The 18,009-nt window shown below is 35.4% G+C and overlaps 1 protein-coding gene across 1 annotated transcript in view; it reads left to right on the forward strand.

Moving 5' to 3' along the window:
- Positions 1-18,009, forward strand: part of Tyr (tyrosinase) — an 89,058-nt gene that overhangs the window by 1,818 nt on the left and 69,231 nt on the right. The window contains exon 2 of the mRNA XM_004868206.3: positions 8,394-8,610. Coding sequence (XP_004868263.2) covers positions 8,394-8,610 — 217 coding nt within the window. The remainder of the gene's footprint in view (positions 1-8,393; positions 8,611-18,009) is intronic.

Here is an 18,009-nt window from a genome sequence, read left to right on the forward strand (position 1 = left end):
TTGTCTGTATCCTTAAAACCTCCTCATGTGATTCTAATGTGCATCTAGCACTGAGTATCCCTGATGTAATTAATATGGAAATTGTTTAGGTCTCTCTTTACTTGCACTTAATAAAAACACAGTTTCTGTAGTAAACACACCATTAATTTGAAAGCCTTTACCTAAATTGAATGCTCAAATTAAGAACTAAACCATTTTGTGTGAGATGAGATCAAACTGCTTCTTGGATAAATTAGTTCATTAATACCTTCCCAATTAGCTAGACTGAGGACTGCTTTGATACAAAGCCTCCATTTTTGGTTGCCTTTCAGTATCTACTCATGTGACTCATAAATGGAGCTTTCAGAGTTTTTATGTCATTAATTAACTATGAGCCAAGAACCTTCAGTGATACCCAGTGTAGGGCCTACATTTTACAAAAAAGACAGAAAGGCCTAAAATGATAAGATGATTTTTTCCAAGGTCACATATCTGAGGATGAAAACCAGGTGGCAGTGACTCTTGCTATTTACATCAATCAAATTATGCTGTTTAGGGTCAGAATGAGTTAATAAATTACTAATTCATGGATATATAATTTGACAGGTTTAACTCCCTTAAAATTCATGTGATTCATATAACATGAGGACAAACAGTGATGTATTCTGTACTTATGTTATAATGAAAATATTCTATTAGGCTTTTAATGACCTACCTCCATTACACAGGTAGAATTCTCCCTTTCCCCTTGTGCCATTATTAGGCTTTGTAAAGATTTACATTGAATCACCTATAACTCTTTAGTACATGTAATGATTTTCAAATTTGTGCCTCCACCAGACTGTCAGAAGCTCCAAGATAGAGACCATTTGTAAATATTTTGTAAACTCAGAATTCAGGACAATGATATATACATGTACTAGTCTTTATTAATGCATTTGAAGTGGACAAAATTGAGAAATGTTCACTCCAATGCTAATATAGATTAAAAAATTAAAATCTGCATGGATGGCTTCTAGGATCTTAGATCACATTTTGTAGCACTGGAACTTTAATGCCAAAAACACAGCAATGTCAATAATCAACCACTACTCAAAGTCTGGGTTAAGAAATTTTATCTAGTTCTTTCTGGTCACCTATATGAATGTGCTCTCTTGAAAGAGATCACAGTACAGATCACAACACATTTGAGTGTTATGAAAATTAGATTGATAACATTTACCTAGCAGGATTTTTACAAAACAAAGTAGTACATTTTAAAATTGAACATTAATGTTAATTTTCTTAGAAAGCTTATATTTATGATTCATGTCTTTTTGGTCCAATTGTTTAATCATTTGTATAACGTCAGAAGCTTTTAAAGTAGAAGCATGCTTGACATTAATTAGAAAACTCCATTATTTTTGGAGAAAGGGGCTTGCTTAATAACATGTAATTAAAACCTGCCTATGATGCTTAATATAATGTTATGCAACCAGTAGATAAGCTAGCTAAAAAAAGAAAAAGAAAAGATGTATCAGGGAAACTTGTCATGGTAAATCAAAATAAAGAGAAAAAAACATTTCCTGCATGACAGACATGAGTGACTATGGCTAAGGAATTTGCTCCTCAGGTGGAAGGCACATCACATGGAAGTGAACAGTGGGAAGGAAAAACGGCACATTTCAGCAGAGAGTCATGGGTTTTGGGTAACCATGGCAACAGCTTAGTGAAATAACAGCTCTTCTTTTTTCTTTATGAAAAAGACTTTGTGGAATGTCATACGGTTTACATTTTTTTCAGATAAATCTCTAATTCCATAATATAATCCTTCTCCTGAAAGCTGCTAATAACTGATAGTTTATTGCTATTTCTTAAAATTTAAAGAAACACTATCTAACTAGTATTCCTGATTAATAACATCTGTCTCTTTTATTCTTTTGACTTAGGACATTAGATTCTCCATCCAAGCATGTGTCATAAATCACTTGTGTTAAAATAGTGAAAGAGCAAAATTGTCATCAGTAGACCTGCACTCAGATTCTACTTCTGCCGTTTACCCAAGAATATGAGACATGTAATTTAAAATTTTTGAATTTTGGATTTTTGCAACAGAATAAAATAGTGTGTGATGATCACTTACACTTGTTTTCTGTGTTAATAAGAAGACTAAATGGAATGAAAAATAATATAACATTGTAGAAGAGGTATATTATTTTGGGTCTATACAAACACATGAATATGAGTAGACTTTTATAATTTACCAAGTTACAAGGCCCTAATTATTCTGAGGTTTTATTAACTTTATTTTTTATTAGCTTATGTTTGTCATATATATTGATCACATTCATGAAAGGAAATTTGTATCTGTACGTGACATATCCTAATTTTTTCCCCATTGTCCTCCCTACCCTTCAATCTCTCCTCCCCTCCCCATTTACAAAAGCTTTGTTTTGATTTTTTTCTTCTGAGGTATTCTTGTCTCTAAAAACAGAATAATGTAGTTTAATATATATACTATAAGGTGTTTTAATGAAATCTATTGGTGTAAAATGACTTGTTTAGTATCTGACACATTGAGTTCCACATATGGAAGGTAATATGATAATATACTATAAAATAATATACCAAAGTTAGTAATTACAATGATGAATATTCAAACTGTGTTATAGATGTATAATTAAAAATAATTTGATGCCTAATCAATGGTCTTATATTCAAAATAATCATACCAATTTTCTTTTTTTTTTCTTTTTTGGTACCAGGGATTGAATCCAGGACCTTGTTTTGGGGAGGCAGGTGCAGCACCACTGAGCTAAATCCCCAGCCCAACAATTCTCATTATTAAATATTCTAGAACAGGCACTCTGCCATGTGTTTTATAGGTTACATTATTTTATCCTTGATAAAAGTTTGCTATGATCCCCACTAATAGATGAAAAACTTAACAGAGAGTTTAAGTAAATTGCTTGAGGTCATGTAGCTAATAGAATCAGAATTAGAAACCATAACTTTCTAAATGCAATTTCTATGGTGATAGTCACTATGCTAATGATTTCTCCTATCCTGCCTACCGTTCTGTAGAACAGACAATAATTTAGTGTTAAGTTTTCCAAATTATTTCTGGAACCAAGGCAGATTTCTTCCTTGTTACTAATGTCTCCACCCATTTCAGCAAAAAATAATTCCATTCAGTCTCTCTAATTGAACCAAGTCTACTACAGTTGTCATCTAGGCAGAAGAATCTTTCGAAAATATGCTGGGCTTTATTATTCAAAGATGAATGAAAATGATTTGTATATGTACCTGCTGTGGTGTCTATTTAATGAAAATTATAAAGGTATCCAACATATCAGATTCAGTGAGAAGTCAAGTTAGCTTTATTCAATCATTCCTAAGCCATTAACAGGCAGAAACAAATGTAGTGCCTTTACCTTTGGAATCTGGAAGACTATGTTTTAGTGCTCTGGGGTTCTGACTCTAAATATCACATATTATTAATACTGTAGACAGCTATACTGGTTAAAAAATATTGTAAGGCAGTTAGACAAAACCGGGTCCTCAGCAGAGAAAACAATTGTGATACAGTTACTGAAAAGTCAGTATTCAAAAAGAAAGAACTACACCCCTATACTTCCTCTAGGGGTGAGTAGCAATGACTGGTATTCTAAATAGACATCAATCACCTTAATTGGGGACCAAAACCTCTCTAGCTATTCCTTCTGAGGAAATCTATGTTCTTCTTGCTATGTGACTAGCTTCCCCATTTGATCCCCATTTAATTAATATTACCTAAATGACTAGACTTGTTGTAATCTTATTGGTTGATCATAGTTTTGTTCTACCTCGTGATTTCCTGTTGGATCAATATTACCTAAGCAACAATACTTGGAATCTTATTAGTTGAATGTAGTTTTATCCCACTTTTTACCTGCCTCACCTTTGGCTCAATAAAACATTTTTGAGAAACGTGGTGGGCTGGCAACTCACTTTCTGGTCCTCCTTGTGTCTCTCTTAGCCAGAAGCTATCTTTCTCTCAATAAATTCTTCCTATTCTTAACCTCCGTTGTTCCTAGAAGTCATTCTTTGATTTTAGAGAACAGGAACTTGTGTTTTAGATATCTACCAGGTTGGGGAGTTATAATATTTCACTTAAATTATTTGGATTATTTCCCTTAGTTGGATTACTTGGTGCCCTATATCATTAAGATGAGCTACTCAATTATATATGGATAATAAGATTAAGGAATTTCACAATGTATGAGAAAATCCAGACACTGATATTCACTAAGCCAAGAACTATTTTTTGAAAAGTTTTTTTTCATGTAATATATATCACTGTACAATTGAGAAGATTGAGACTTGGCACACCTAAAAAACATGTTCATTGCCACATTGATAGCAGATGAGCCAGAACTGAAGTTGGCCTCTAACTGAATCTGGAGCCTTATTCTTTTCTACTATACAGTGCTTCAATTCATAAATTGTTCCTCAGTGACCAAGTTAAAAGCAACATCTCTGCCAGTCTCTAACATGGTATAAGACATCCCTTGTTTAATTCTTTTTGCTGATAATTTAATTTTCTTTTGCATGCATATGAGTTACAAACTCACTGGGGTGGGATACCAGTAGGATTGTCACAATTATTTTCAAATATTATTCACACAGTTCATCAGGAAGGCTTTTCATTTTTAAAATATTATTGTTTGTTGTCCATAAATTAATTATTAACCACACAGAACTACACATACTACTTGCCTAATGTACCCTTCCATATTCAGGTTGTCTCTTCATCAATTAAAATAGGGATAATACAATAGAAATCCACAATGTTGTGAATTTCAGTTTTTATAAATGTATATAGGGATGTATTTTATGGCCTGGGCAGAGAAAGAATTTAATATATTTTTAAGAAAATGGGTATTTAAGGCAAGATTGGTACCAAAAATGGAAGTAGGAACATTGATGCTCAATACATGCTTGTTGTTGAGTAGTTATTTGTTCATTTACTGATTTTATTGATTCAGGCAATAAATACTTATTGAGCCTATATACAGTGCTGGGCAGTATTCTAGAGTCTACCTACATATAAATGAAACTACAGATTGAATATCCCTTACCTGAAATGCTTCACACAAGAAATGTTTCAGACTTTGGATTTTTTGAATTTTGAAATATTTGCATATATGTAAAGAAATAGTTTGAAAGTGAGATCCAAGTCTAAATAAAAAATTCATTTATGTTTCATATATATCTTATACATATAGCTTGAAGGTAAATAAAATTACCTTCACAATATTGCAACATAACTACACACTTTGAGTGCACTTATGTTTTGATGGCACATGAGTCTGTCACATGACTGTCACATGAGGTCAGGTACGGAATTTTCTATTTGCAGGGTCATGCTAGCACTGAAAAAATTTTGGATTTTGGAGCATTTTATATTTTGTATTTTCAAATTACAAATGATCAACCTGTATAAGAAAAATAATTTTATGTATTCCTAATGCTCTTTTACATTCAGAGACAACAATGTCTGTTTTCACAAATTATTTATCTTGGCCTTAAAGAATAAATAGCATATTGACACACGCTAAGGAGTGAGCAGGCTTAGTGACAAGCAGAGTCATGGAATGGAGAAACACAAGCAGTGCCCAAGGAACAGCAGGCAGTCTGACTTCAGCAGTAGAACCACACAGGATGTAAGTAAGTGGAGAATGGTGGCCAGATTCATGATGTTTTGGAGGAAGAATGGATAACATTGGCTGATGAGTCCAAGGTTAAAGACAAAGCAGAATAGAACATAAAATAAAATTCACTGATTTCTAGCTTGCACATGGTGATTCATAAATTTCTGACTAAACTGCAGAATGGTTGGTATGGAAGGAAATAGAGCGAGTTTTTCATTTTAAATGTTATATTTGAGATACATATAAGACAATGTTGAAATATTAAGTCACATATTGATATATATATATTTTATGATATATGTAAATATCTACTCTGAATATGTATTGAGTACAAAGGAGTAGTTTTGCACTGGAGGCACGAATTTGAGCATTCTTATCAATGTACGTGGCCTATCAGCCATGCAATTGCTTAATGTAGCTGAAACATAGAAAATAAAGACAAAGAAAGGTCCACAGTCCATGTTCAGGACCAGGGCCAGCTTCTTGGACAACTACAGCACATGCACAGCACTCTATGCTTAGAAGTGGACTCCATATTAGAAAGTAAATAAACTGTGATTTGGGACTTGATAGTTTGATAATTTTATTTGTGGATTTATATTTTAAAATGACAGCACTCTGAGAGGCTGAGGGAAGAGTTTCACAAGTTGGAGCCCAGCCTGGGCAACTCAGCAAGATCACATGTTGAAATAAAAAATATAAAATGACTGAGCTTGCAACTTAGTGCTAAGGCTCTTTGTTCAATACTCAGAATTGGAAAAAAGAAGACATAGTATACTAAGGACTTAGAGCCTTAGCTTTTGTGTGACTATTCCTGCAACCTCTGTGACAGCTTCTTTGCTTTCCTGCAATGAGTTCTGGTTACCATTCTCTATCCTCTGGTACAAACCCCACGATAATCTGCCCTCACCACCTTCTGCTTAGAGCAACTGGAAGGAAGTCCATTTTCATTCTCCATTCCTGATAAGGGATTTGCTTCAAGCAGAAGGAGGGTTAGGACTGGCTGCCCCACCACCACCCAAATGTTGGTACCGGGTGAAGTAGTGGACTTTCTCCCAGGGCTGACAGTCCCATAGAGTGATGGACAAGTGGTTAATTAACATAGGGGCCTCTATCCCAGTGCTACCCATCAAGTTGCACAACTTCAAGTTCATGTAATGAAGCCCTAACTTCCAATGTGCCTCTATTTTGAGATACAGTCTGCAGGGAGGTAAACATGGCTAAATGAGGGAAGAACTTGGGGTACCACATTAGGATTTTGACTTTTATTCTGGTTGGAGTTTGCTGCCTTATTTTGTGCCCAAAACATACCTGATTTTATTTTTAGCTGTCACAGTTGAAATTCATAGAATTGACCACATTTTCTTTCCCATGACTTCAGATACGTATTCTCAGTACTGACTCTGCCACCCATGAGTATGACAAAGTCATCCTTTAGTTTTCCTCTTTTTCTTCCTTTCTCCTCAAGAAGGACCAATCTTAATCTTGTAAATGTTTCTTATATTTAAATTACCAAGTTTCATTCCATACTGTTGCGCCTTGACTATCAAGTTCATATGCAGGTTGCTAGGGCTCTGTGTGTCCCAAATTTGGCACTCTTCAGCAAGGACAAACAACATCCTAACTGATTAATATCACTTGCTTCTCATGGAGTTACACTGATGATGATTAGGTTAGAAAACCCATTCATACTAACTAGAGAAGTTCTGGTATATGTAGAAAGAAGACAGTCCTATTCTGACACGCAATTAAAACACTGATTCCAGTATTTGTGATTTAGTGTTGCTAAATAACAGTTAATATAATTTTTAAACAAAATTTTCCCCTTACAAAAGCATTCTCTACCTGAAGAGAATAGTTTATTTTTAAAAGGGCAGTATGTAAAGTTACTTTTCTCTTCCCTTGATGGTTTGACCAGACTCTAACCATATTTTATGTAAATTGAAGACATGTCAGATCTGTAGCCAGTTTCCTTGTTTGGTAAGGTGGAAAGAATGGCTTTGTGATTTAAATGAAGTGATGCATATATCATAGTGTAAAATTTTTTTCATATGCAAATTTGAGGAGTTATCATTTTTAAATTGATGATTTTCCAAAAGTCACATTAGTACTAGGTAAATTAAGGAATCAGGGAAATTGCTATGCTTTAAAAAGTAATCTATGAGGAATATTTTTTGAATATATAAAGAATTAGCATCAACAATAGGACATTTTATGACAGAAAATCACAAAGTGGAACTATTCTAAATCCTTGACATTCTGAATGCAATATGAATTAATATCAATGTCTATTTACTGAGTGTTTACTATAGACCATGCCATGTGTTATGGACTTTATCTAAAGAGAAGTTGCTGCCTTTATTATTTATCAACCCCAGCCTTGGAACCAGACACAGTGCTTAACATAGAACAGATGATTAACAAATACTTGAATTAATTTTCTCATCAAATATTTATATGAAGGAGTTATTTTTATCACTGTTTGATACATGGGTCCAAGAAAATTTAATTCAATTTCTTAAGTGTTGGATGAAAACCTGGAACCCCATTCTAGGTATTAAATTCCATAACTTATTTGGCAAGTTTCAGTTGATTTGCTTCTTTAACAGTTTCTTTTAAAATATTAACCTCCTGATATTAAGAAATCTGAAGATGGTAATGATGACTACCAACCTTACTGCCTTTTCCCATTGTCTCACAGGTAGTGATCATTTTTCGTTTAACATAAAATATTTTGTACAGATTATCTGTAGCCGACTGGAGGAATACAACAGCCGTCAGGCTTTATGTGATGGAACACCTGAGGGACCTTTACTGCGAAACCCTGGAAGCCATGACAAAGCTAGGACTCCAAGGCTCCCCTCCTCAGCAGATGTGGAATTTTGCTTGAGTTTGACGCAATATGAATCTGGCTCCATGGACAAAGCTGCCAATTTCAGCTTCAGAAATACACTGGAAGGTAATGTCTTTATTTTTCACTCACTTTTATTTTTCCCCCTGAATTTGTGTTGAAAATCTCTGATTTTCAAATCCCTAGACCAACAGTTGTTTGAAAATTCAGAATTTTGGGGGTTGACTCAGAATATGTTGTGACTATACCTGTGTTGACCCAACAAACACTGGTAGCACACTGAATCCAACACATTAATACTGCTTCAGTGAAGTTATGAATGAATGTACTCACCATGGGAATGAATAGAGACAATAGGCATTCTTTTTTTTCTCCTTAAATTCTTTTATTGGTACATTTTAGGTATACAATATGTTTACATTTATCATTGGGTGCTTGTACCTGTACATGATGTATCTTGGTTCTTATTTTTTCCCCATTACCTGTGCGTCCTTCACCTGCTCCACCCTTCCCTATTTACATAGACTTCATTTTCATTTTTTTCTTTTCTCATAATTTTTCCTTTCTCTTTTTTCCTTTCCCATTCCCCTACCGCAACCCCTACACCTTTAGACCTTTTCTTCCTGTTTCAAATTATCAATTATGCATTTTCATCCTTATTTACACTTTCATTTTCTCACACTAGAGAAACTATTTGGTATTTACACCTGTGTCCTATTTATTTCACTTAAGAGTATCGCCTCAATATGCATCCATTTAGCTATAAATGTCTCTAGTTTCTCATTTTTTATGGCTGAGTAGTACTCTATTTTATAAAGAACCCACATCTTCTTTACCCAGTTTCCAGTTGATGGACACTGTTTCCAAGCTTTAGCTATTACAAACTGTGCCGCTATAGACCTGGGTGCACATATATTGCTGTGGAATGATTTTTTTTTTGAGTCCCATATGTTAATTAGGAACAGATTTATTTAATTTCAGTAAATACATCAACCTTAGTTGAATATTAGAATATAAATAGTCTCAGTTTAGTCAGTTGTGATAGTGTCTAATCAATTGATAGTATTTTTGTTATTGTTAATCACCTGCCATTAGTTAAATAGCCCAGTGTGGTGCTTATGGACAAGATCTAGAACCACATTGGCTTAGAAAACTGCCCCATCCAGCTACCTAAAAAAAAATCCTCCTTGTACTTCGGTTTCCTTGTCTGTAAAACAAGTAACTAGCTCACAAGATTGTTGTGAGGCTCATATGAGTTAACCTATGTAATCTGTACCTGGTAAACAGAATATTTTCAAAATACATTAATCATATTTTGGTAGAATATGTGACACAATTTATAGCACCTCTCACCTTTGTATGTAAAATTTTTGAGTTACATTAAATTAAATATAACCAGAATGAATACTGTAAAATCATGAATTACATTTCAACTTAGTCTCTTTTATTTAGTTCTTAATGTAGCATTTCTGTTTTCTTTACTTTTCTTTACTGATTCTTTTAACTCTTTTGGGAAGATACCCAGCAGGGAAATAGTTGGGTCAAGTGGGACCTCTAGCCCTAGTTCTTTGAGGTATCTCCATACTGATTTCCACAGTGGTTGCAACAGTCTGCACTCCCACCAACAATGGAGAAGGGTTCCTTTCTCCCCACACCCTCACCAGCAATTGTTATTGGTTGATTTCTTGATAGCAGCCATTCTTTCTGGGTTGAGGTGGAATCTCAGTGTTGTTTTCATCTGCATCTCTCCAATGACCAGTGATGTTGAACATTTCTTCATATATTTATTTGCTGCTTTTACTTCTTTGTCTGAGAAATGTCTGTTCATTTCAGATGCCCATTTTCGAATTGGGTCTTTGAATTTGGGGGGTCTGATTTTTTTCAGTTCTCTATATATTCTAGATAGTAGTCCTTTGTCAAAGGTACAGTTGCTGAAAAATTTTTCCCACATTGTAGGTTGTCTCTTAGCTCTGTTGGTGGTTTCTCTTGCAGTGCAGAAGTATTTTAATAAGATGAGATCCCAGTTGTTGATCCTTTGTGCTAGTTCCCATGCTACTGAGGTTTTGCTCATGAAGTCTTTTCCTATGCCAATATGTTCAAGAGTTCTACCTAACTTATCTTCCAGCAAGTTTAGTGTTTCTGTTTTAATATTTAGAACTTTAATCCACTTCAATCTTAGTTTAGTGCATGGTGATAGGTATGGGTCTAGGTTTCATCTTTGGCAGGTTGAAATCCAATTTTTCCAACACCATTTATTAAATAGGCTATCTTTCCTCCAATGAAGGTGGTTGGCTCTTTTGTCAAAGACGAGATGGCTGATTATGTCTGGATTTGTTTCTGCATCTTCTAATATATTCCACTGATACTTGGGTCTGTTTTTTTGCCAGTACCATGCTATTTTTATCACAGTAGCTTTGTCGTATAATTTCAAGTTGGGAATTGTGATACCCCCAGCCAAGTCTCTGTTGCCTAGAATTGCTTTGGCTATTCTAGGTCTCTTCTAGTTCCAAATGAATTTTTGGATTGTTTTCAGTAGTTCTGTGAAGTATATTGTTGGAATTTCAATTGGCATTGCATTAAATCTATATAGTAGTTTTGGAAGTATGGCCATTTTCACTATATTGGTTCTTCCTATCCAGGAAAAAGGAATGTCTTTCCATTTTCTTATATCCTCCTCGATCTCCTTTTTCAGAGTGCTATAGTTTTCAGTGTAGAGGTCTTTTGCTTCATTTGTTAGACTGATTCCTGGATATTTCATTTTTTTGGATGCTATTGTAAAAGGAGTTGTCTCCCTAATTTCTCTCTCAGTGAGTCTGCTATTTGTGTATAAGAAGGCTGTTGTTTTTTGAGTGTTGACCTTGTATCCAGCTACTCTACTGAATCTGCCAATTAAGTCTAGAAGTCTTTTGGTCGAGTTTTTTAGGTCTTCTCTGTAAAGTATCATATTATAAGCAAATAATGATGGTTTAACTTCTTCCTTTCCTATCTTTATTCCTTTTATTTCTTTCTCTTTTCTAATTGTTGTAGCTAATGTTTTCAGAACTATATTGAACAGGAGTGGTGATAGTGGGCATCCTTATCTTGTTCCTGATTTTAGCATGAAAGTTTTCAGTTTTTGACCATTTAGTATGATGTTGGCTGTTGGTTTTTCATAGATAGCCTTAATTAGGTTGAGATAAAGACCTTCTATTCCAATTTTCTGTAGGGTTTTTATCATGAATGGTGTTGGATTTTGTCAAGTGCCTTTTCTGCATCTATTGAGATAATCATATGGTTTTTTTCCTTGGCTCTGTTAATATACTGTATTACATTTATTGATTTGTGTATGTTGAACCATCCTTGCATCCCTGGGACAAATCCGACTTGGTCAAGGTGTATGATCTTCTTGATGAGCCTCTGTATTCTGTTTGCCAGTATTTGTTGAAGATTTTTGCATCTATGCTTATTAGGGAGATTGGCCTGTAGTTCTCTTTTTGAATTGGGTCTTTCTCTGGTTTTGGAATCAAAGTAACACTTGCTTCCAGGAATGAATTTGGAAACCTTGCTTCCCTTTCAATTTCCTTGATGAGTTTAAAGAGTAATGGTGATAGTTCTAGTTTAAATGTCTTGTAGAATTCAGCAGTGAAGCCATCAGGACCTGGGCTTTTTTTTTGGTAAATTTTTTATTACATTTTCAATTTCACTCATTGTAACTGGGGTGTTTAGAATTTCTATATCTTCTTCATTTAACTTTGAGAATTCATATGTATCTAGGAGTCTGTCCATTTCTTCTGTGTTTTCCAATTTATTAGAGTACAGTTTCTTGAAGTAGGTATTGATGATCCTCTGGATTTCTGCTGGATCTGTTGTGACTTCACTTTTTTCATTCTTAATTGCATGGATTTGAGCCTTTTCTTTCCTTTTGTTGATAAGGTTGGCTAAAGGTTTATCAATTTTATTCTTTCAAAAACCAACTTTTTGATTCATGGATTTTTGTATCTTTCTCTTAGTCTCCACTGCATTGATTTCTGCTCTGATCTTTATAATTTCCTCTCTTGTATGAGGTTTGGGTTTGTTATGCTCTTCTTTTTCTAGGAGCTTGAGGTTCTGCATTAGGTTATTTATTTGAATTCTCTCTGTTTTCCTAATATGGGCATTCAGTGCTATGAATTTCCCACTGCTTTCATTGTGTCCCATAGATTCCTGTATGTTGTACTGGCATTATCATTTACTTGTAGAAACTGTTTAATTTCCTCTGTGGCCCTCTGGTTATTCAGGAGGGTGTTATTCAGTTTCCATGTGTTTGTGGGAGTTTTGCGTTTTCTTATGTTATGGATCTCCAATTTTATTGCACTATGGTCTGATAATATACAGGGGGTAACTTCAATTCTTTTACATTTACTTAGACATGTCCTATGAGCTAGCATGTGGTCTATTTTGGAGAATAAGCCATGTTTAGCCAAAAACAATGTGCATCCTTATTTTGTGGGTTGGAACACTCTGTATACATCTATTAAGTCCATTTGTTCAATAGCTTGGTTCAGTTGTACAATTTCATTGTTAATTTTTTCTAGATGATCTGTCTATTTGTGATAGTGGGGTATTGAGGTCCCCCACTACAACTGTATTAGTGCTTTTTTGGTTTTTCGTGTCCATTAATATTTGTTTTATATAGTTGAGGACATTCATATTTGGTGCATATATATTTAGGATTGCCATCCCCTCCTCTTGGACTGTTCCCTCCACCAGGATGTAGTGACCATCTTTGTCTCTCTTAATTAGCTTTAGTTTGAAATCTACTTTGTCTGCAAATAAGATTGCTACCCCTGCTTTTTTCTGGGTTCCTGTCATGTGTAGAACTGTTTTCCATCCTTTTACTTTCAGTCTATGAATTTCTTTTTGAGTTAGGTGTCTTTCTTGTATACTGCATATTGCTGGATTTTGCTTCTTAATCCATTCTGTCAGTTTATTTCTTTTCATTGGTAAATTGAGGCCATTAACATTGAGAGTTATAATTGATAGATATTGACTCATCCTTGTCATGATATTTTACTGTTGTTGGCTCTTTTATTTTTTATTTCTTTTTCCCCCTTTCCCTTTAGTTTCTTCCCTTGCCTGGTGGCTTCCCTCTGTTGGGCCTCATGGAGTTGTGACATGCCTTGTCTTCTTCTAGGATATTGCTTAGAATTGTTTGGAGTGCTGGTTTGGTGTTCATGAAATTTCTCAGGTGTTTTTGTCATGGAAGTATCTAATTTCCCCATCAATTTTGAAAGATAATTTTTCAGGATGCAACAGTCTAGGTTGCAAGTTATTTTCTTTTAGGGCTTGAAATACTTCACTCTAGGCTCTCCTCGATTGAAGGGTTTGTGTTGAGAAGTCTGCTGTGATTCTGATGGGCTTTCCTTTGTAGGTGATTTGTTTCTTTTCTCTAACTGCCTATAGAATTTTGTTCTGTTGGGTTTCTGGGATCTCGACTATTATATGTCTAGGTGTAGATATTTTTTATCATGGCTAGTTGGAGTTCTATATGCCTCATTTATCTGTATGTCCAATTCTCTACCTCTGTCTGAGAAGTTTTCTACTATTACTTCTGTGAAAAGTTTATTATGTCAATTGTACTTTCTCCTGTTTTTTCGTGGGCTCCCATCAGTCTTCTGTTATTCTTTGCATCATCTAGCAGGTGCTGGATTGATTTCTCATGGTTCCTTACTGTTTTTAAGAAATCTCTGTTTTCATGGTCCTTCACCACAATCCTGTCTTCTATATCTGATATTCTATCTTCGGATTCCCTTTATCTGCTGTGCATGCTTTCACTGGAGTTTTTAATCTCCTGAATATCTGTTTGAATCTGTTTCATGGTTTCCATTTCTTTCTTCTGCTGGGCATTCATGGCTTCCAGCATGTTTCTGAGCTCATTTAATTTTTTATCTGTTTCTGTTCTAGAGCCTCTAATCATTTCTTTCACTCTGCTCACCATCTCTATAGTTATCTGGGAGATTATTTCTCCTTTGAATTTTTCTAGAGCTTCATTCATCTGTTTTGTTACTTCCTGTGTTATCAGTTCAGGGTGTCCAGGTGGTTGATTATCATACTTTTCCACCTTGTTTCCCCCAGAATTTGCTTTTTGTGGGGTGGAAGTCTGAGATTGTGCCTTACTTAAATGTCTTCTCATTCTTGTTTTTGGTACTGTCCCTGGTTTAGTTCCTGGGTTGATACTTTGAAGTTCCTTACTGTAAGTATCTTTGTTGCTTGTATTTAAAACCCTTTTGGAATGATTGCTTCTCAGAGGTCCCTTCCAGATATAGCTGGTCTTTAGGTTTTGAGTCTCTAATGGCTCTGAGGCTATCTCATTTTCATTATTCCAGGAAGGACAACTGAGTAGATCAATCACAACACCTTAGCCCAAGTGATACAATCAGCAACACAATAGCATCAGTTACCTCTTAGAAAATGATAATTTGTGGTAGTTATTAATCTATCACCTTTAACTGTGTGAATTAAATCAAAATCAAGGACCAACCCAACATATGTTTGTAGAGAATAAACTCTTCAATATAGCAATTTCATCCTTTGGGATGGAGGGTTAGAAGGAGCTGGGGAGGGAGGGATAGGTAGGTAGAAGGATAGGGGACGGTTAGCAGTGAGGCCCAAGGACACAGGGGAGAGAAGGAAAAAGAGAAGAAAAGAAAAATAAAGAAAAAATATGAATTAGGACCAGAACAGGAACACAAAGGAAGATAAAAAAACAATGTAGGACAGCAAAGGAGCATGGGAGAGAGAGCAAGAGAGAGAGAGAAAGAAAATAGAAAAGAAAGAAAAAAAGAGAAAAATAAAAATTTCAAAAGAGTAGAAAAAGAAGAAAAAAATTAAAAATAAGAGCAAAAAAATAGTGGTAATTTTAAAAGTAACAAATAAAAGATAAAAATGAAAGGCCTCCTTCAAGGTATGTCTCTGCTGTCACAATATACAAGCTGGGAAGCAGTATGCAGTTATAAATCAGAGTCTCAGTAAGCCAGTCACAGATGGATGAGAATCAGGCAGATTTCTGGCTGCAAGTCCCAAGTTGAGCTCCCTGTCCTCCTGCAGGGTTGAATTCTGCAAGGTTCTTTGCAGGTTCCAGTTGCCTTTCCCCTGAAGATAGTCCAGGTTCCGATGGGAGGTGATGATCCCTCCAACTTACCAAGTATGGTGGTCTGGTGTGTCTTTATTGCAGAGATTCTCTTCACTTTTCCAGTGGGCTTCAGCTTTCATCAGGGAGCCTGAGGTCCACTCTCTGTTGTTCACTTCTGCAGTTCAAGACAATGGCCTTTATGTCCCTCTGTGCCTCTGTAATGTGGGGCAGCCAAGAGGTTGGGGGTAGGGGCAGGGCCTGTTGTTGCAGGCACCCACCCGGTTACACTGGTGGCTGGTGGGCATGCCTGGGGGGGTCCTCACCTTCTCCTGGTCTCATGTGGTGTGGCGAGCCAGACCGAGAGGAGCTCCAGTCAGCCCAGGACCGCTCTGCCCGCACTGGTATGCTGGCCACAATAGGCATTCTGAAGGTAACTAGAGTATCAGTACAAGTCTCATTTCAAAGCGTTTTATATTGTGGAATTATAGATATAGGACTATGGATGTATAGTGTTTTCTCAAGTTTTAGTGGCTTTTTTCTATATGGTTTAAAACATTTTAGAAGCAGGTCTACTCTCTTAACTATACCATATATAAGGACAGAATTCTGTGTCAGACTAATCCTTGGCCCCCATTATCATTCAAGATTTCTGTGTGTCACAAAAGCTTCTGTGCATTTTCTAACTCCTTTGTAATTTTCATACATAGTTCTCAGCCTTGATTGAATCTTCCCTTCAATATCTGTTTATCCTTCTCTGCTTAGCACTAATCTAGCCATAAATTCATCCTATTCACCTTGATTTGCATTAGGAAAAAAATCCACCTGCAAAAAAACAAATACATTCTTCCAAGTTGCAGACTTAAGAGGAAGAAAAATGTAGAGAGCTAATTTGTGGCAAGGTATCTAAATCTAACACTAGATACTATCTCCACATAGACCTTTGGTCCCTCTACTGTGTAGACAAATCTTCCTCTCTTCCTTACTCTTTCTCTTTAATTTTTTTCTTTTGTTGTTGCTTTGTACCCTAACTTCTGCTGATTTACTGTCTTATTCCCTTTTTTGTTCATTCCAAACCATAGGGCCTAATACCCAAAAGTAATTTAGATAAGGAGAGTTTCATCCTAAAGAGAAATTCAGGTGTCAACTGTTAAAATAGAAATTATGCTGAGTACAGTGGTGCATGCCCATAATCCCAGCACTGGGGAGGCTGGGGCAGGAACATTGCCATGAGTTTGAGGCCAGCCTGGGCTATGTAGTAAGTTCAAGACCAGCCTGAACTACATCATGAGACTCTGTCTCAAAAAAAAAAAGAAATTATGCTTATCATCCTATTATTGATTTGTGATCATGATATACAAAGCACTAACCCAAATACTTATCCCAGCATTATCTTACTTTGTTCTTACAACCATCCTCTGGGGAAGATTGCATTATTCTCTGCTGATAGAAGGAAAACAGCATCAGAGATATTAATTAATTTGGCTATCATTGATCATTGTGTGGGCTGTAGAGCTAAATCTGTACATACATAAAATACATTGGATGGTAATATCTTTATGTTCACAAGTGTCAAAAGTCCAAGTTCTTCTCATTGTATTCTAAAGACACAAAGTAGGTTTAGAATTTCTTGGAAGTGACAATATCAATTTGGTTTTTCAATATAATATAAGATGACAACTCATATTGTGAGGAAGTCTGAAAGCCTTTGTGCTAAAATGAAGTTACACCATCAGCAGTCACTCTCTGAGAGGATTAAGTGTGTCCAATTGGATTTTGTAGGGATTGACAATAATATCTAAAATTCTGGCATGAGTACCCTTGCAAAGTAGACTTTTAAACCTTCATTAATCTGAAATATTCCCATGGTGGTTTTTGGCATAAAATCCAGCCTCCACAATCCATGTTAAAATAAAATTGTTCTTCAATTTGAGTTTGCCTGATAGTTTCTGATGACTGAATCCAAGGATTGAATTATTAGCCAGAAGTCTACATAAGTGACTTTATGTCTTTCTCAGAGGGCATCACATCTGGAAGAAAAAATAACCATCTGCCTCACATTGTAATGTTAAATTTGATCACTTGCTCCAGGTCCAGATATGGTTTGATTTTCCCACTAATTACATTTTCCTTTTTCCAATTGATGACTATCTACATTGGAGAGATTTCCTTAAGACTGCAAATGTACTATCTTTTATTACAACTTTTTCCTACAGTTAGCATCCATTGATGTTACAAATGTATGATTTCCCAACTTCAGTCCTTGTTTTACATTTACTATTTAGCATTCAAAATTCAAGCATTCTAGCATTCTGCTAGGATCTCTCAAAAGACAATCTGAAAAATGGGAAATGAGCCTGGGCTTTACTGAGAGACCTTGAAAATTTGGAATTCTGAATAAAGTTTTGAGATGAACAGAG

The sequence above is a fragment of the Heterocephalus glaber genome, unplaced genomic scaffold, assembly GCF_053883595.1.
Source record: "Heterocephalus glaber isolate CG9 unplaced genomic scaffold, H.glaber_assembly_v1.0 deba00001429, whole genome shotgun sequence".
NCBI lineage: Eukaryota > Metazoa > Chordata > Mammalia > Rodentia > Bathyergidae > Heterocephalus > Heterocephalus glaber.